Source organism: Ornithorhynchus anatinus, chromosome 16 (genome assembly GCF_004115215.2).
Source record: "Ornithorhynchus anatinus isolate Pmale09 chromosome 16, mOrnAna1.pri.v4, whole genome shotgun sequence".
NCBI lineage: Eukaryota > Metazoa > Chordata > Mammalia > Monotremata > Ornithorhynchidae > Ornithorhynchus > Ornithorhynchus anatinus.
Window position 1 is genome coordinate 9,177,946 of NC_041743.1, and position 20,840 is coordinate 9,198,785.

Consider the following 20,840-nt stretch of genomic DNA (forward strand, 5'->3'; position numbering starts at 1 on the left):
AAGAGAATTTTAAGTCGAGACGCATGTGCTTCAAAAGGTTGCAGTTGAGTGTCCACTTGAGGGCACTGTCAGAATATTAGATTCTTTAGTCATGTGATGACCTAGGAACTCTTTATGCCTTTAGAAGTATTGGGTATTCTGATAGTTTTGATGGTGACACCAGCATGGTATTCTCTCTGATGCCTGTATCTCTAGTGTGATTTTTCTGATATCTCTCAGAGGTAAGGCAGGATGCTGCTGTTGTTGTTGTAGAAATAGTAACAACATTTGTTAAACACTTACTGAGTTCAGAATGCAGTACACTATACTAAGCGCTGAGAAACAATACATTGGTGAGAATTACACTTGGTCCTGCCCTTTGGTTCGTGTGTGGAAAGTCCACTCCACTGCCAAATAAGGATTTCTCCAGAGAAACAGGGCGGCTAATTCCCTGTCGATTCAGGAAAGAAATGGAAAGAAATTTGACTGGGCACTCAGGCAACTCTGATGATACAATTTTTCACAGAAAAACATTCTTATTCAAGCTTTTGGCCAGATTTTGCCACAAAGCTACTTTTCTTTGGCTCTAATTCTGGTTGTTATATAAATTAATTATGGCTGTGTTATAAATTAGCTTGTCTATACTCAGCACCATGAAATAATGTGAAATCAGTAGTTCTAGCTCTAAAAGATGTTTGATTGTCCTCACTTCACTTGTGGTTCTGACTTGTTTGCCTGGGGAGTAGGAAGAGGGTGGAAGTGTTTCTGCACCTGTTTCTGGGACTATTGTATTCCACACTTAATGAGGTTCATGCCTGGGTCTTACCTGGTCTGAAGTAGAAGGGTATGTTCCTCAGTCGTGTGAGTCCTCCAGTACAATCCAGGACTTCAAGATTTTGTGAATTTCTGGATTGTCATGGTCAATCTGATATCGATGACTGCTTTTCAGTAATTTAAATGGTGACCTTAGCTGAGATTTCTAGTGAAGACTGTTATTTTACAGTGATGCCATAATGGACCAAATCTTTTATTCACAACTCTGGTGTTAACTGGAGCATGTGAATCACTAGCCTTCGACAGTGGTAAAACATTGAGATGCTGCTTTATCTGGAAAATGCTATCAGAACAGTGAGTTCTGGGTGTCTTGGAATGGCCTCAAGCATTGAATATGTCAAGGACCATCAAAGTTGCAATCCTGATTCTATGCTTTTAACTGTTGAAATCTCAGTTATCAGTCTTCAGTTTCACTTCAGTAGATCATCACTTATTTAGTGATAGCAGTAAAATTAGATGCACTGGGAGGAGTGGAAGAGTATGATGAAGGCATCTCAAAGGGGAGTGAAATGTTTGTAGCTGACGTTAACCATTTTAAAGACCAAATAGGTTTACAAATATACATTTATCTTTTTTATTTGGTGAGAAAGGAATCTCTAATCAGTTGTATTTATTCCATTCCAGTGTTGGTAGCAGCAATTCAAGCATTCAAGAAGAGCCTTCCAGCAGAAAATCTCCCTATGATCTTCACTGTATGGAAACTACTCCCCAACGTTCATCAGAGGTACAGTCAGCCACATCTTCCCGTTCATCAGCTTCTTCCAGAGGAAGGAGAGGGAGAAAGGAAAGGAAAGAGCGTAAGTGGAGTGTTGATGTATACTATTACTTTACCTAATGGTTGTGATCTGGTGGTAGATAACTGATGCCTTAATATTAAAACTATATAAAACAGTGTTTGCTTCTGTAAGGATGTTGTGCCAAGTACTATCCAAAATACTGTGAAATACCCTTTTATTATACCAGTACTAGTATTTGAGGAACTCGGACAGAAAACTGACTAACTTGGGCCTGGACAAAAATGTCCATATCAGTCAAGATCACAGAGACTCAGGCAGGAGAACAGAGTTGAACATGGAGCTTTTGTCAGCTAGTTTCTTGGTAGTCCTAAAATTTTCTTAGGAAATCTTGGAAGCAGGCCAGCTATGAAACAATTACCTGTATGTGATTGGCTGCTGAAGAGCCATTTAAACCACCTGGACCTGATGGAATCAGTGTTGTAATTCATAAGCGAGAAGGGTGCTTGATGTTGAGACATTTTCTTTTTCTCTTTTGCTTTTCCTTCAGAGTTATTAAAAATCACAGCATCTCCCAGAGGCCTTCCTCAATTAAGCCTTCTTTGCCTTACTCCCTCTCTTTTTTACATTGCCTATCCCCTTAGATCTTTACCTTTAGTACTTAATAGTCACTCCAACCTCAGTCCCACAGTATTTACATATATATCTGCAATTTCTTAATGTTAATATGTGTTTCCCCCTCTAAACTTTAAGTTCCTTGTCAGTAGGTAACGTGTTCACCAACTCTGTTTCATTGGTCTCTTCCAAGTGCTTAGTACAGTGCTCTGCACACAGTAAGCACTCAAGAAATAACAGTGATTGATCCTCTATATGCAGATCACTGTGGAAATGTGACAGAATTTCGAGGTCATCTTCCAGAAGGGAAATATGAGAACTGATTGTAGATGCTTATTGTGCTGTCCAATTTCTTGAGTAATTTAATAAATCATCTACAGGCAGATGTATTTTAATCCCCCAGGCCCAGAAATTGCTCATCCAGCTTTGATGGATGGGACATGTGAGAGGAAAGATGGTATCAGAAAACTTAAGGAATTGTTGTAGGGCAAGTTAAAAATTGAACATATGCAAGCAGGGAAGACAGATCAAAAATTTTAAAGATAAAGTGAACCACAATCTCAAATAGTTGTAGCAGACAGTCTCGACTGGCATCTTGCCCTCAGGAGAGGAGTTGCTGTCCTTGAGTAGAGGTTCTGGGAAGATTGGGATGCCAAGAGACAAATTAGAAAATAGTGACAGATATTGCAAGTGGATATTGCATCTGTGCAGAATGGTGATATTTTTATACACACGTATCTTTGGAAGAAGAGCAACCAATCATTTTGTGGCTTTGTAGTGACCTTCTGGTTTTAAAGCAGAGTCAACTTCTTGCCGAGTGATCTATCCCACCCTGTATAGACTGGTAGCCTGCTTAATAGTACATTATATGGGATGATGAGGTTTGTTTAAGAGAAATGCAAACTTGTTTGTGTTTAATGGAAATGCTAAACAATTTTTATTAAATATAGTTTTTAAAATGTATTTATATAATATAAAATTATGTTATCATTGTTGATATGCAATCACTTTATGTATGTACAACCTTTTATGTATACAAAATAGTTTAAATTGAATATAATTGCTCCCATCTGCCAAGGTAGAAGTGTGTAGAGAGTTAATGTTTGGCAAATGGGGGAAGATAGTAACTGGATAAAAATTTGTTTAGTTTCCTCAATGATAATATTAAAGCAGGGATTAAAAAAAAAAGTAAATGGAGTTTTAAAAAAGCATGGGAAGATTGTTAAAGCCCCCATAAATTTCAATAAGTTGTTGTCGTGCTTTGGTTTTTGCTTGTATTACTTATACCTAGTTTGATTTGCCTCTGACCCATGTAGCTAGCTTGATAGGTATTGTGCTTTTCAGGGATAGATTCATGCAGTGGAAGTGCACAAAATATTCTCCATGAGGAAGACCGAGCTCAGTCTGGATCAGATCGTGGGTCCCACCAGGGAAAGAAGTCTGTGGCCAATCATAAAGTTTCTATTAGGGACTACGAGCAGAATCCAGATACAGATAGCACTTTGGAAGATCTTTCTGGGCATTCAATAAGGTATGCACATTTTATATTTGATTAAAATGTCAACGAAGCTTAATATGGGATCCTACTGTGTGTATACTGTTGTAGAAACTGTATCCAGTAAATAAAGTGAAAATAGGTATGGCGTCTTTTCCTTGATCCTTTGATTTGGGAAGCCATGCCTGTTGACACATACTAAGCACATTGATGAGTCTTGTTTGTTTAAGCCCAGTTTACCATTGAAGGGTAGGGATTAAGAGTAGATAACTATATTTAGGTCATCTTGTGGTCCAGCAATAATAATAATAATGTTGGTATTTGTTAAGCGCTTACTATGTGCCGAGCACTGTTCTAAGCACTGGGGTAGACACAGGGGAATCAGGTTGTCCCACGTGGGGCTCACAGTCTTCATCCCCATTTTACAGATGAGGTAACTGAGGCACCGAGAAGTTAAGTGACTTGCCCAAAGTCACACAGCTGACAAGTGGCCTAGCCGGGATTCGAACCCATGACCTCTGACTCCAAAGCCCGTGCTCTTTCCGCTGAGCCACGCTGCTTTTCCAGCAGTCACCTAGAGTTGTCTGTCTCCATAGGTTTGATGTGAATTGGGATAAAATTGATGTTATGTCTATCTTTACATGTGAATGTAACTACATGTAATTTAGGCTCTAAGCCCCCTGTAGACAGGGACGGTATCCAAGCTGATTATCTTGTGTCTACTCCAGCCCTCAGTACAGTGCTTGGCCCACACAGTAAACACTTAACAAATACTATAGCAATAATAATAATAACTGGAGAACCATTTTATTAGCATCAGCAAAGCTAAATGCCTATTTCTATACAAAATAAATGGGACTCAATTTATTTTACTTCACATATAGACTCTGAATTGGTTTAGCAGGTAAAGGTCAATTAGGATTCTGTTTGCCATGCACAAAAGACATGAAATCTAGTTGGAATCTTCAGTGTGAAGCACTCACTGTAGTTTTATTTAATAGAAACCATAAAAATGTTATTTTGGAAGAAGGTGGTTCTTGTTGGAAAAGAGCAGTGATCTCAGGACAGGGTTCTATTGTTCCAGAGAGTGCTGCTACTTTTTAAAATGGAAATCTAGTGGGAGAGACAGTTCAGCTAAAAGTAACTCTTATTGTGCTTCTCCTGAATGAAACTGGTAATACACCTGGTCAGTATTTTCACTTAAATCAAGTAAAGTATAGTCTAACAAAAAGCAAGATAGTGTCTTTAGCATTTTCATAAAATACAGTTGTCCAGGCTGACATTTATGTATATATGTAAATATGTTCATGTATATTCAAGCAGTTCTGATTAGTAGGCATATTTGCATTGTGATATTAATTTTGAAAATTGCCTTCTAATCCTATGAAATTCTGAAGTCCAACTTGCCTACATTTTTCTTATGTGTCTGAAAATTTTAAAGTGACTCTCTACTGCAGAAAGTTAAATTGTGGAAAGAGTGTCATTTAGTTGTGAAGCTCTAAGAATTCCATGGTAAACATTCCCTTTAGTCAAAGATATTAAAATGGAATAATTGACCTACCATTGCCCTCCAAAACAAAAGGATGTTATATAGAGAAGCAGCGTGGCTCAGTGGAAAGAGCACGGGCTTGGGAGTCAGAGGTCATGGGTTCAAATCCCTGCTCTGCCACTTGTCAGCTGTGTGACTATGAGCAAGTCACTAAGTTTCTCTGTGTCTGTTACCTCATCTGTAAAATGGAGATTAAGACTGTGAGCCCCACGTGCGGACAACCTGATTACTCTGTATCAAGCCCAGCGCTTAGAACAGTGCTCTGCACATAGTAAGCGCTTAACAAATACCAACATTATTATATAAAGTACTTAGAAATGATTGATTCCAATCTGACTCTGTGGTGTAGAAGAGGAAAGGAACTATCGGTTTGGTAACAAGTTTTTTTGCCAGGGGATCTTTTTAATGTACTATTAAATTTGAAAAATCCTTGATTGTGGATTTTTTGTAGATTAAACTGATTTTCTTTTTGTATATGAAACTATTAAACATCAAAACATATTGAAAACCATTGCTCTTTTCTAGAATGTGAGTGCCAACCGAAGTGGCCTGCCCTTTAAAGAGGGAATAGACACCTTTCTCTTTTGGTGAAAGCATTATACAGCAGTGTTCATTGACTAAAATGAGGGGTAAATCCACAACTGTTGTGAATTGCCTCATATTTTTAATGAAATTTATTGGACCTTAATGTAATTCATGTTTATCCCTTCCGTTCACTGTTTTCATTTAGTATCTCTTCAGACAAGACAAGGTCACACAGAACCCCAACTTCTCCCTTATCTCCAAGCTCCCAGAAACTGCTACAGTTTGATTCTCCAGGAAGTTCAGTGGAAAGGACGAGATCCCCAGGAATCCTGCCTCCAGCTCCTGCATCCAAACCCAGTGCCGCTTTCTCCAGTGTGAATTTGGGAGCCAACAGAACAGGAGCAGCAGCATCTACAGCTACAGGCAATTACAGTTCATGCAGTCATCACTTCTTCCATATTCTGTTCTTTTCATATTTTCTTGTATGTTCTCATTAGAGAAGACCCTCATTTTATGAGTTAAACCACAGTGGTACTTCAGGTGGAAATTCATATTTTGTGAAGTATTGAATACAGAATCAATTCAGGATTAACTGCAATAGTAGTCAAGAAATCAGGAATTCAAGAACAGCTAGAAGTTCTGCCAGGAAAACCAAAGCCCTCTGAAAATTTCTCCATGTCATCTTTAAATCCTAGTGGAAGCTCTCTAATGAAAGTTCTTCTTTTTACTTGGGCATAAGCAAATTTGCTTGTCCAGCACTAAGAACCTAAATGGTAAAGTGATTGCATTTGCACAGACAGCTAGTCTGTCATCTAGAAATGAGGCATATTCATTCAAAAGAACAGATTGGAAATGTTCCTCATATGATATTTATTTTCCCTGTGCTCCTGTAGGCTCCATGCGCTTCTCTCCTGCTGGCCTTCAGCATCGAATGGCCGCAGAACTCAGCTACCTCAGCGTCATCGAGGAGTCCGTACGCCAACTGTCGGATGTAGAAAGAGTTCGAGGCATATCACTTGCCCAACAGGAAAGTGTCTCCCTGGCTCAGATCCTTAAGGTAAGTAGAGTTTCCCTTCTCTCTCTCTTATTTTTTTTGATAGTTACAGAAAAGAATTCCCCAACTGATAGTTAAACCAAACTTGCAGATAAGTATAAAAAGTTTACCATCCTACCCTTCCACAGCCCTACATCAAACTAGTGTGGCGTGTATATTTTAGATTTTAAAATGATCGTGTATGGTTCTCCACAAACCAATATCACTATAATCAATTCCTCCTTGCAGATTCTTGAACCTTATCTCAGGGCCAGGACTTGAATGGCACTCTCCAATGGGAGACCTTGAAAATTAGGAAAACTATGATTCTCAAGATTGTGTTGCTGTGTTTTGTACTTTAACCGCTCTTGGCTTAACTACTAAGTGCTGAGGAAGACCCAAAGCAATCAGATTGGACATAGTTCTTTGTCCCAATTGGGGCTCACAATCTTGAGGGAAAGGGAAAATGGTTATTTAAGGGCGAGAAGTTTACCAGTTAAAAGGCTTGTTTTTTCATTGTTGAATCTCTGTTGAACTTTTTCTTTTTTATTTGGAAGGCACAGAAACAGCGCCATGAGAGAGACTTGGCCCGTATGAAACTGAAGGCTGAACAAGAGGCCTTGGTGAATCAGAGGCAACTGGAAGAGGCTCGGCATAAAGCAGCTCAGGTAATATGTTTTATGTGTATTTTCCCCACAGATTTGGAGTTTTTCAAATCCAGACTTTGAATCTGTAATAAACAAAATTATGGACTCTTTAGTGGCTTTGAAGTTACATAGTAATTAAATTTCTGAGGAATGTATTTATCTCTAGTTCTTTTTTAGAAAAGCTAAGTTTTCTGTGTCTTCCTCCTAGGTCCATGCCGAATCTCTTCAGCAGCTGGTTCAGTCACGACAAGAGGCAGCTGAGGCACTACAGGAAACAACGTGCAAGATAGCAGCTCAACAGGCAGAGGCTGCTCGTCTCACCACAGATGCAGCTCGCCAGATCCGTGAGGTGCGAACCGCTGGGAGCCCACTCTCTCCTTATCTGAAAAAATTTTATTTTCATATTCAAGGTTACTTCTCTAGTCAAATCTCTAGTCATTGGTTTAGCACTAGTGACTTTTCAGCAGTAAAACTGCTGATGGCTGCTAGGTAAAAGGCAAGATGCAAATGCTTTTAATACCATTCCTTTCAAGAATCTCCTGAAGCAGGAATTTTCTTGTACCATTTGATTTTTATCAGGTTGATCTGTTTACCAGGATATGGATAAATAACTTTTTTCCTTTCATAATTCAACAAAAGTAAGTAGGAGTACCTTATGTTAGTCCCTCCACAGGGAATCATAACATGAGAAGTGCCATACTGGACCAGACTTTGTTCACCCAGCCCAACATTCTGCCTCCAGCGTGGCAAAAGAAGATGCTGTAAGGAGGATTGTGATAGTGGTGGTTCTCTTTAGATCATTAATCAGGAAGTTGGTTGTCATAGATCATCCCTAACTAAATTTGTAACTTTTACCTGTGAAAGATTTCAATTTACCAAACTGGCAAGAGTAATAATAATAATCAGGGTATTTGTTTAGTGCTTACTGTTCGCCAGGCTCTGTACTAGGCACTGGGGTTGATACAAGCAGATTGGGTTGGACACAGTCCCTGTCCCACCTGGGGCTCACATTCTTACTCCCCATTTCATAGAAGAGGTAACTGAGGCCCAGAGAAGTTAAGTGACTTGCCCAAAGCCACACAGCAGACAGGTGGCAGAGCCGGGATTAGAACCCATGAAATTCTGACTCCCAGGCCTGTTCTATTTCTACTGCACCATGCTGCTCCTAGAAGTGCCAAACTTTTAAAGTACGATATTTTCTAGGAATGCAGGAACTGCTTTCTTCAAGAACCCGGCATTATGCGAAGCTTGTGTTTTACACATGGCAATTTTGTCTTGTTGGGCATTTCTTTTCTTTTGCTAAAACATGCTTGATGACTTTAGTCGTTTATCATGCATCTGAAGAGCAAAATTATTTATTAAATAATTAAACTCAACACAATTTTCTGACATGTTCCTCATATAATTTCTACTGATTTAGAAATGTACACATTTACGAAGCCTTTAAAGTTCTGTGTATGGGAAGTAAAAAAAAATCTATCATATCGATTATCTCGAGGTGATTAACAATGTTTGTATTTTTTAATTGGAAGGTTTGACTTTTAAAAATGTAATAGTAAGGGTATTACTTACTGCGTTTCAAGCACTGTGCTAAGCCCTGAGGTAGATACAAGTTAATTGGGTCGGGGACAGTCCGTATCCTACACAGGGCTTACAGTCCATCTAAATATGCTGTTGTCATTCTTTTTTTGCATTTATTTTGGACCTTTGTCATATATTGCCATTTTTAGATGACGGAATTGGCACGAACCCAGATTTCAGATGCTCTCACTACTTCGGGAGCTCCTCTAACAACACTGTTTGACCACCAACGGCCACATCGTTCAGAGTTCATGAAACAGCTGAGGACCCGAGCCGATATAGAAAGGTACTGTAATATTCTAGCTCCTACAAATGCCTAGTCTTTCATGGAAATCATTAACAACCTCAAAAAAGAAATGACAGCCCACCTGCCACCCCCCATTCTTCAGAATAAAGTAGTGAACAGGAGTTTGTGGGGAGTAGGGGTTGGACTGTTTCCCTATGCAAAACTGACTTTTCACAATTGTATAAGGAATATGGAGGAGTTCTCTTTGGAGTACCCAGTTGTCCTTTGTATGTGCCTACTTCGCTAGTCTATATCATTGAAAACTGACAGTACCCTCTTTAGGTCCCAGGATGATGAATTGTTGCTGTGTTGTTGCTGTGACGGTCTCTAATACTGTAGTGCTTAGTACGGTGCTCTGCACACAGTAAGCGCTCAGTAAATATGATTGAATGAATAATACTGTGAAAATGGTCAACTTGCCACCCTTCTCAAACTAACTTGGATGATTCTCATGTCATTTTGTCACCAGACATAATTGTCTTTGCATATTTCTCACCTAATATATTTAGAGGATTTCCATTTGTCCCAGAGGATTTAGGCTTTAATAAAAGTGTTTTCCTTTGAACAGGAAAAGTGAATCTGGAGTTCTTTCTCAGAATAAAGAGGAAACACTTGAATCGAGTGCCTCCAAACAGGACCGGTATTCCCAATCAATTGATAGTTATTCAGATTCCTCAAGATCCAAGAATCATGATCGAAGGTGAGGAGAATATCCAGTTTGTTTACTGTTTATTTAAACAATTATTTTAGGAGCCTTTTATCCTCTGTCAGAGGCAGCCACTAAATCTACTAGTGTGATCATCTGACTTGTCACTTATGGACCTTTGGAGAGATTGAGCTTTCAGCAATTTCCCCAAAGATGTGTAAATGTATCAGAAGGTCACTCTTTTCACTTACCAACCATTTTTACCAGGGCATTTTTGTCTTACCTTCTAGACTGTAAACTCATTGTGGGCAGGGAACATGTCTAACAGCTCTATTGTAAGGTACTCTCCTAAGCACTTAGTACAGTGCTCTGCACACAGCAAGCCCTCAAGTACCACTGATTGAGTGATTACATGCACTTCAAAAGAATCGAGCCTGTCCTGACTTGGCTCTGTCAGAACCTGGACACTAGGGATTTTCCTGTGTGCATCCCAAAGAAGGGGTGAAGCCTATTCTTATAACAGCAGCCCTTTTGAGATTTACAGAGATGATCCTGAGGACAACTAGGGAACAGTTGCTAAAGTCACTGTGTCATTTCTTATGCTGCTGGAGAATCGTTTTAATATGTTTAACTTCCGATGTGGAGTATGAGACCTGGTAATGTACAAAATGAACAAGTGAGCACAGGAGGTATTACCGTGAGCCCAAAGCAAGGCATCAGTCTTAGGTAAACTCTAATTTACCACTCTTTCCTTGAATGAGAGCAGGTTGGTGGGAATTACTAATTAAAATCAAATTGGAACTTCTCAATGACTAAAAAATGTATGGCAATCAGATTTTCAGTAATATACTCGTTGATACTCATTGTATTCCTTGTTACCTGTTTGTTCCTTGATTGAGGCGATTTAATCTTAATGAGTTCACTTTGACATCAAAGCCTTCCTTTTATTTCGTTGGCTCTCCCCTCCTCCTCACTTGAAAAAAAATCATGGAGCAGTAGTAGCAGCAGCCGACAAGAAAGCCTTTCAGTTTCATCTTCTAAGGAAAATGAGAAGAAGCCTCCCCACCGTGAGAAGATGAACAGTTCCATTGAAGAACAAGTTCATACTGCTATGGACGATTCCCTGCAGAGTGACAGCATTCCATCACTACCTGACGAGAAAGGTAGCTATTGTCTCATGGTACATATTCCCTACATGTCCCTCTGTCATTTATGAGTTGGTCCTTAAAGCACCCTCTTGAGAGAGGATCAAAAATTGTTATTTCTCTTTTAAAGATGGGAATATTGTGACTCAGGGTTTTTTCCCAGAAACATCTGGTAAGGGAGTCCCAATGACTGGATTAAAATTCAGTTCTTGTGTAGGATGAAGTCTCTGGGCTACTCTTTCTCTCTAGTAATGAATCTGCCAATCCTTGCTTATGCTGCGGATGAGAAATGATATAACTGAATGAGAAAACTGGGCAATGAAAAGAAAGCTGAATTCTTAGAAATGATAAATAGTTGTTTTTGAAGAAGAAGCCACTCTTGGTGAACTTCAGTTATGGTTGTGCATGTAGCTGAAAAGGCCAATGGATAGGACAGCCTCGAGCACAGTGGGTGTACACAGTGATTGTCCCTTGCTGCTCTGTTTGTTGCACCTGGAGTTGTTTACACCTTTGCTTCCTTGCCTTGTGATCTATCCAAAGTTTCTGTCCAAAAAGAGCCTCTCCTTTCTAGATTGCAGGGTGCTCTGTGGGTTTGCCTGAGGCAATTGAATTCCAGTTTTTAGAAAAGCTAAGCATTGTTTGAGCCTTTGTTTTATCAAATGCTTTCAATGTTTTCCTTCAATTTTTTTTTTTTAAAAAAAGGTACTTGTTAAGTGCTTACTAATGCACAAGGCACTTTACCAAGCACTGGAAAATTCATTAGGGTGGACAGATGGACAAAATGAGAAGCATCGTGGCCTAGTGGGTAGTTTATGGGCTTGGGAGTCAGAAGGACCTGGATTCTAATCCCAGCTTCCCCACGTGCCTGCTGTGTGACCTTGAACAAGTCCCTTCACTTCTCTGTGCCTCTGATACCTCATCTGTAAAATGGGAATTTAAGACTGTGAACCCCATGTGGGACATGTACTGTGTCCAACTTGATTGGCTTGCCTGGCACATAGTAGGTGCTTAACCATAAAAAATCATTAAAATTCCGGTATTTACCAAAGATGGAATACTAAGAATAGCACTTTCAGCTCCTCTGCAGTGTGCCGAAGGTGAGGAACGGCAAGTGGAGAGGAGTTGAGGTTTTAGTTTCCTCATTCCAGCTCCCCATTCAGCAGCACTCTTGGGTATCCTACTATTTTCCATTTTTACTCAAATGTCCCACCTAGCTCAGCTCTCTGAAGGTGAGTATAGCCTAAATGTTGGGAGACTGATTTCTTTCCAAGACTTCTGGAAGATCCATTTGATGCTGCATGTAGTCCCTAAGTGATGCTGTTGGAACTGCTGATTGAGTCAGATTGTGGCATCTTTGGGGAGTCCCGATACCTCATTTTTTGAGAAGTTTGGACAGTAACCTTTAGTTTGCTCTGGATCTTCATACCACTACCACCATACCCTGTTTGACAGTAATTAATGATGGCATTTGTTAAGTGCTTATTGTGTGCAAAGCACTGTTCTAAGCGCGGGGGTAGATACAGGGTAATCAGGGTGTCCCACATAGGGCTCACAGACTTCATCCCCATTTTACAGATGAGGGAACTGAGGCCCAGAGAGGTTAAGTGACTTGCTCAGGGTAACCCAGCTGACAAGTGGCAGAAGGGGACTTAGAACCCACGACCTCTGACTCCCAAGCCCAGGCTCTTTCCACTAAACCACGCTGCTTCTTACAAATGATCACATCTCTCAATGTGATGGCCATCTTAATTCATTTTTATTCTTCCTCATTTCTTGTTGAATTATTGGTCAGTGTGTTGCTAAGGTAATGTAATTCTGTAATTTTGGTCACCTGTATGGTCTTTATGGGGCAGGCTGATAAATTACCTTTAGTGTAGAAATTAAACTTAGATATTTTGTCTCTTGTTCCAAAAATGTATTTAAACAAACAGCATTTTTGTAGAACACTCTAATGGCTACCAAGATACATTTTGATATCTTGGTATATTTGGTGACTTCAATAGAGGAATCTTGGGACCTGGCATAGCATGGGCCTGGTTGTCAGAGGACCTGGGTTCTAATCCCGGCTGTCCCAATTGCCTGCTGTGTGACCTTGGGCAAGTCACTTATTTTCTCTTCATTTCAGTTGCCTCTGCAAAATAGGGATTCAGTATCTGTTCTCCATCTGAATTAGTTTGTGGTTCCCCATGTGGAATAGGGACTGTGTCCAGCCAGATTAACTTGTATCTACCCCAGCTGTTAGAACGATGCTTGACTCAATGTAAGCACTTGACAAATATAATAATAACATATGAACCATCCATTAGTCTATTCCCATTGATCAAGTTTCAGCCAGAAGGGGAATTATTACATCCTGTATAATCAAACTTGTAATGGGAATATTGAGCTTGCTTTGGGATAATTAAGAGCAATTAGCTTTCATTCCTGCATTACTTTCTTTCAAAATATCATGGTATTAATGCAGGTAATACAGATGAAGAGGCATTGGGTATCCTTGACATCTAAGTTATCATTTAAATTTCAGTCAGTCAATCTATATTTTAAGCACCTTCTGTGTGCAGAGCACCTTTCTGTGTTTGCAAGAGTACAGTAGAATTAGAAGGCAATCCTTGCTCTCAAGGAGTTCACAATTTAGTGGGGAAGACAAGCACAAAATAATTACAGATAGGAAGAAAAACAATGAGTAATTGCCTAAGTAGCAGAGTATGCAAGTCTCTTTGTACAGATTAACTTGAAAGAGAAAATGGAGACTAGAATTAAAGAAATCATGGTACCAGGGTCTGTTTCTGCCTCAGCTATTGACCCGTTGGAAGAGCTTTGACAAGTGCTGATTGCTCTCGTTCAGAACATGTACCTCTCAAGTGTCAATCAGTCATTGGCATTTATTGAGCACTTACGGTGTGCTGAACACTGTCCAAAGTGCTTCGGAAAGTACAATACAATAGAGTTGGCAGACACAATCCCTGCCCATGAGAAACTAACAGTCTAGGCGGGGAGGTGGACATTAAAACAAATTACATATAGGGGAACTGGCAGAGTAAAAGGATAATTACATAAATGCTGGGGGCTGAAGGTAGGATGAATATCAAGTGCTTAAGGGGTAGACACCCAAGGGCATAGGTGACAAAGTGGAAAAGAGGGATAAGGCTTAGTCAGGGACAGTCTCTTGAAGGAGATAGGATTTTAGGAGGTCTTGGAAAGTGGGGAGAGTGATGATTTGTCATATATGAATGGGGAGGGAGTTTCAAATTTGAAGGAGCATTTGGGCAAGGGGTTGGTAGTGGGATCGTCACAATTGAGGTATAAAGAGCTAATTGGCATTGGATGAGTGGTGTATGCAAGCTGGATTGTAATAGGAGATCAGTGAGGTAAAATGTGTTTGTAGGTGTGCCTGATATTTTCTCCATCTAATCGTTTTCATGCTAAAAATACTTGGCTGAAAAAGATTTAGGGTTTCAGTCACTTAGTATTTCCTCCTTTGTCCCTGTTTTCGGGTGATGTATTTTGTTTCATCCTGAATACGCTCTACTAGGCCTGAGATTGTATTCCAGTGGATACATTTCCAAACACACCAACCCATTTAAGAGTTAAATATGCTTTGAGGCTATAATTATTCAAGTTGCAGATCTTCCGAGAAGATATCCTGTACTCTCCCAAGGCTTAGTAATAATAATAATAATGGTTTTGTTAAGCGATACGTGTCCAGCATTGTTCTAAATGCTGGAGTAGGCACAAGTTTAATCAGGTAGGACACAGTCCCTGTCCCACACAGGGCTCACAGTCTTAATCCCCGTTTTACAGATGAGGTAACTGAGGAAGTGAAGTGACTTGCCCAAGGTCACACAGCAGACAAGTGGCAGAGCCAGGATTAGAATGCAGGTTCTTCTGACTCCCAGGCCTGTGCTCTCCCCACTAGGCCATGCTTTTCCCTGTGTGTTCTCTGCACAGTACGTGTTCAATAAACATGTTTAACTGAAATATTACAATATGATTAACACATTTCCTCTTGAATTTTCTCTAGACTCAACTTCCATTGCAACAGAGTATTCCCTAAAATTTGATGAGTCCATGACAGAAGATGAGATTGAAGAAAAATCCTTCCGATCTTTACTACCTTCAGAGAGCCATCGCCGTTTTAACATGGAAAAGAAAAGGGGCCATCGGGATGACTCTGATGAGGAGGCGTCTCCTGAAAAGACTGCACTGTCATCTGTCAAGGTTGGTCAGAGATTACCTAGACAGGCTGCATGGATGTGCAGGTATCCAGTACAATGATTTCTTGTTCTCTGTTAAAGGTATGGCAGAAAATTCTGCATTTAAAATTCAACATATGAAATTATTACTTGGTATTCTTAAAGGAGAATTACTTGTGTGGTGATTTTTTTGAATTCCAGAGTTTGGAAAGCCAAAATTTTCTTTTTGAGTGTCTGAAAAAGCTGTCATTGTGGCAGAAACTATATTTCAGGCTTCATCTTCCTCTGCAGCAAAAGTGAAGGCTATTAAAAATTTCTTTCCTTTGGAGGGACAGTTTCCCTTTCCCTTTACCACCATTAAAATCAAGCCACCAGTGACTTTTAGTCCCGTGAGGCTTTTCATTATAATGCAAGTTTATGTAAGTTGGAAACAGTGGCTATTGTCTCTACTATCATCTTAGATATTTGTTGAGATTTTTAGGCTCTTGGAAACAGAAAATGAAAGTAGAAGGCACATTCCATGTCCTCAGATTTTACAGGCTTATGGAGGAAAAGACACAAATTGTATAGCTAAAATGGAATAAAACACACAGATGAAACAGATAGAAGTAAGTAAAGCAATGAATAAATCATGAACTAAATAAACTGATACACATGACTATTAAGGGTGCTTGCTGATTGAAGGCAGGAATTAGTACGGGAATGTACACAGTAAGTGCTCATATCATTGACTGAATTATCTTTAAGGCAACTTTTTAAGGGGACTTTGAAAGGCAGAGGTGTATTCTGTTGAATTTGAGGTTCCAGTTTGTCGATCAGGACTCTTTCAGTTGTGCTCTGGCAAACTTAATAGCCTCCTACATTTACCAGCAATAATAATAATTACAACATTTGTTAAATACTATGTTCTAAGCTCTGTATTAAATCCTGGGATAGATATGAAATAATCAGGTGGGACACGGTCCCACATAATCTCACAATCTGAGGAGGCAGGAAATCCCCATTTCACACATGAGGAAACTGAAGCTCAGAGAAGTTAGTGACTTGCCTAAGCTTCCATAGTGAGCAAGTGATACACCTGGGATTTGAACCCACCTCCCCTGACCCCCAGACCATGCTCTTTCCACTAGATCGTGCCTTTTCTAGACTTTCCAGAGATGACTCTAGTAATATTATTGATTTAAGGATATATTAAAGTGTAACTAATATTATCAGTACCAGAGAAGCACCAAGTAACAATCATTATAGATGCCAAAAAGTCATTTTATTGGGCATTGTTTTATTCAGTGTTCGTATAGAGTGGGCATAAAAGAACAATCAGCCTGGTTGGGCAAGGCATTGAATAAATTGTGATTATTCGGATTTTGAGTTTCTTTCTAGATAAATCTAATGTCAGTGGTTTTTCTCACAGTCTGTTAAATTCCAGTGACTTCCGGTATGTGTGGGTGACTAGAGAAAATTATCTTTTTTTGGTTGATTAGCTAATTGGTGTTGGGCAGCTTTAAATCCTGTTGCCGTTATCTAGGAATAAAGTTGAAATTGAAAACGGTCAAAATTTAAAATTTCTTGCTCCTGAAAATCTGAACCAAAAATGAGTGTGGTCCCCTCTTAGCTATTAGTCCAGAATGACTGAAAATATAGTGCTTTATCATCATGACTTCTTGCAGGATTTCTCAGTGTCATTCATTCTGAGATATTTCTCTTCAGAAATACTGGTTAGCATTTGACTGAGGGTGACAATTTCCTCTTGAAAATGGATTGCCTTGAGTTTTGCGCAAGTGACTAACAGTGCTATTTACCCACCTTCAGGAACTGAGCATGCCATTTTCCGGAGGGCAGGATAGTTTCTCAAAATTTACAATGGAGATGGTACGGCAATACATGAAAGAAGAGGAAATGAGAGCTGCTCACCAATGTTCACTTCTGCGGCTTCGTGAGAAGGCCCTAAAGGAGAAAACGAAGGCGGAGCTAGCTTGGTTAGAGCACCAGAAGAAGTAAGGACATTCAAGGAATTAAAGTGAATGTCAATTCCTCCTCTCCTTAGAAAGTGATTTGTTAATCAAGTTCCTAGGTCTCATTTCAAATTTTAGATTCAAAATAAAAAAAAATCCTAAGGACATTTACTTCATTTCATACAGAAAGGAATGGTGGCTATTAAATAGAAAAAGAAGCCTTCTAATTAAAAGCTATTTCCCTGTAGATCCCCAATAAATTGTCTTTTTAAGCATCAGACTTCTTGCACTGAGTGTGTTGAGTGACTGTAATGATGATTATAGAGGAAAGCTCTTATTCCTCATGCCTTAAGAATAAAATTGACTAGACCATGTTTTCTTTAGTTTCTAACTTAAGTTTTTTAAATATATTACTGAAACACAAGGGCAAGTAATTGTTTTGAGACATTTATGAAAACCCATTGCCTATTTTTACAACCAACAAAAATACTAAAGTTGCAAAGATGTTATTAATTTGACTTCTCATGACTATTTCTTCCATGAAGTCACTGTCTTCTAGACTGAATAGCTATAGATCTCTCCAAGGCCACACTGTGCTACTTCCAGGAGAGTATTTTGACATCGTTTTATTTTTGTATCCTTCACTAGTCTAAAAAAGGAGCAAAATTCTCAGTACTTAGACCTTAGTTAAGACTGTGTGTGTGTGTGTGTGTGTGTGTGTGTGTGTGTGTGTGTGTGTGTGTGTGTGTGTGTTAATATCTGGTTATGATTCAGTTCATCTGTTTGAGAGTTCCTAATCTGGCTGCAGATCACCTTGTTGAAGAATGCCCTATATTTGAAATAGACCCAAAGCTTTTTTCTGAATTTCTTTCTCAACTAATCTTTACAGACATCTACGAGATAAAGGCGAGGATGATAAAATGCCCCCTATCCGGAAGAGGCAGCGTGGCTTGTTATTGAGGTTGCAGCAGGAGAAGGTAAGCACTTTGTAAAAAGAAGTTTAAAAATAGAGTTCTTTTAGTTACTAGATCATATTTCAGTATCAGTTTTTAGTATATTGAAGATACCATTTTTCTGTACCACCTCACTAAGTATTCTGTGTTCTAAGCTTAGCACTTCCTCTGAAAGGTGACCTGGGACTTAATGGTAATAATAATAATTGTGATATCTAAGTGCTTATTCTGTGTCAGCCACTGTACTAGGCGCTGGGGCAGATACAAGGAAATCAGGTTGGACACAGTCCCTGTCCCACATGGGGCTCACAGTCTTAATCCCCATTTTACAGATGAGGTTACTGCAGCACAGAGAAGTGAAGTGAGTTGCCCAAGGCCAAACAGCAGACAAATGGCAGATCCCATTTAGAACCCATGACCTTCTGACTCCCAGGCTTGTGCTGTGTATTCACTACGCCATGCGGCTTCCCTGTTTCAAATTCATAAATTGTATTGGGCTATTACGTTCTTGTTAAGGCCTGCAAACGTCTATTAGGTCTTTCTCCCTGCTTAGAACAACCTACCCAAATATGACTTGAACAGTGGTCTGGGGCAATTTCTGAGTAAATGTTTCCCCATTAAGAGTTTAGGAACCCCAACCTATGAAGGGAATCCCTGAGCTTTTTCTTGAGATTCTTGTGCTTCCTTCACTTCATTCTGCAGCACTTGAAGGAGGGGGGTCTGAAATTTGAAGAGATAGAAGTCTTTTAGATGCAAGCTGAGCATAAGGATCAGTTTTACCATTAGAATTCAGGATTTTGCACAGTTGTTTACTCTTTCTGTTTTTAAAGTGATAGATTAACTTCACAGTGATATTTTTGTCAGCACAAAATAATTCTTTCCTTAAAAAACAACTACATTCTTATTTTCAGAATGTCATCAGCAAACACAGCTTTTTGAAATGAATTTTAGCTTCAGACTTTCTAACCAGACCTTAAAAATCAATATATAAAATTATTATTTTTAAAAGGCTCTCCTAGTTCTAATCAACTCCTCTTTTAAATAGTACTTCTGGCATTTTTCTTCAAAATCTATTTTTCAATTGCAGGCAGAAATTAAGCGCCTCCAGGAAGCCAACAAGGCAGCCCGAAAGGAAAGGCAGTTGATTCTTAAGCAACAGGAGGAGATAGAAAGAATTCGCCAGACCACCATGAAACTTCAGGAGAAGCTCAAATCTGCAGGAGAAAACAAATCGGTAAATTCCGGAGATTGTAGTGAGCATGAAGTATTTGCATTTGTCATTGTTAATTCAGCTTGTGTTGATAAGTCAGTCATATTGAGCACCTGCTATGCGCAGAGCACTGGGTTAAGTGATGGTGATGATTTAGTAAGATTTAGTAAGTCTTGAGCTACTTTGGAAGGGTGAGTAATCTACTGCAGCGTTTCACTGCAGTGCAAGTGTTGCCCCATAGACAGAATGAAGCAGATGGGGACAACAGACTTAATGTAGTTTTTGATTTGGAATATAATGCTATAAGGCAAAAAAAAAGTCCCGTATTTTTTAAAGAATTTTTTAAAGAAGTAAACCCCTCAGCATATCACAGGTCAATCCTTTTTTTTTCTTTTTTTTTTTTATGGTATTTGTTAAGCATTTACTGATTGCCTGGCCCCATATTAAGCTATGGTAAACACAGCTTATTGTTTCTTTCAGTCTTATTTACTGAGCACTTAATGTGTACAGAGCACTGTAATAAGTCCTTGGGAGACATACAACAATAAACAAACACATTCCCTGCCCACAATGAGCTTACAGTCTAGAGGGGGAGACACACATTAATATTAGTAAATTACAGATTCATACATAAGTGTTGTGGGGCTGGGAGGGTGCATGAACAAAGGGAGCAAGTCAGGATGACGCAGAGGGAGTGGGAGAAGAGGAAAGGGGCAAGGCCTCTTGGAGGAGAGGACACTTGGGGCTCACAGTCTTAATCCCCATTTTATAGATGAGATGACTTGTCCAAGGTCATACAGCAGACAGATGGCAGAGCTGGGAGTAGAACCCAGGTCCTCTGACTCTTGGACCCTGCTCTTTCCATAGCCACACTACTTCTCATCAACAGTCATGTTTTTGTTTATTGATATTAATGAACATTGCTGTGTTTCCTGGGGACACCATTTTATTTCAGCCGGTTCATTTGGCAATTTGCTTTTCTTTATCACCTAAGGGCAGTATTTCTCAAATTGAGAAATTGGGCTCCCAGCATCCCTCATAGAAAAATTGTGGAGGCTGCCCTAAATAGCACTTTGTTGACAGCAGCAACAGACTGGCTATATAAAAGAAGTGAGCGTGCTTCCCCACTTTCAAATATGTATTGTGGTTCCATGTGATGCCAAAGGGAGCTTGGGACTTTGAAGCTTAGGATCACTGCCTTTTTTATGGTATTTGTTAAGGACTTACTGTGGGTCAGGCACTGTACCAAAACTTGGGTAGATGCAAGCTAATTGGGTTGGACATAGTCCCTGTCCCACAAAAGGCTCACAGTCTTAATCCCCATTTTACAGATGATGTAACTGAGGCACAGAGAAGTTAAGTCACTTGTTCAAGTTCACACAGAAGACAAGGGACAGAGCCGGGCTTAGAACCCAGGTGTTTCTGACTCTCCAGGCCCATGCTCTATCCATTAGACCACAATG

The 20,840-nt window shown here is 39.6% G+C and overlaps 1 protein-coding gene across 5 annotated transcripts in view; it reads left to right on the forward strand.

Moving 5' to 3' along the window:
* The window catches only part of CEP350 (centrosomal protein 350), a 96,819-nt gene that overhangs the window by 49,742 nt on the left and 26,237 nt on the right, over positions 1–20,840 (forward strand). For all 5 annotated transcript variants that reach the window (XM_029081157.2, XM_029081156.2, XM_029081159.2 and 2 more), the window contains 13 exons: positions 1,438–1,610; positions 3,507–3,693; positions 5,937–6,154; positions 6,625–6,788; positions 7,322–7,432; positions 7,620–7,760; positions 9,142–9,278; positions 9,847–9,978; positions 10,921–11,087; positions 15,091–15,287; positions 17,072–17,256; positions 18,104–18,191; positions 19,255–19,401. In XM_029081157.2, the coding sequence (XP_028936990.1) occupies positions 1,438–1,610; positions 3,507–3,693; positions 5,937–6,154; positions 6,625–6,788; positions 7,322–7,432; positions 7,620–7,760; positions 9,142–9,278; positions 9,847–9,978; positions 10,921–11,087; positions 15,091–15,287; positions 17,072–17,256; positions 18,104–18,191; positions 19,255–19,401 (2,047 nt within the window). The remainder of the gene's footprint in view (positions 1–1,437; positions 1,611–3,506; positions 3,694–5,936; positions 6,155–6,624; positions 6,789–7,321; positions 7,433–7,619; positions 7,761–9,141; positions 9,279–9,846; positions 9,979–10,920; positions 11,088–15,090; positions 15,288–17,071; positions 17,257–18,103; positions 18,192–19,254; positions 19,402–20,840) is intronic.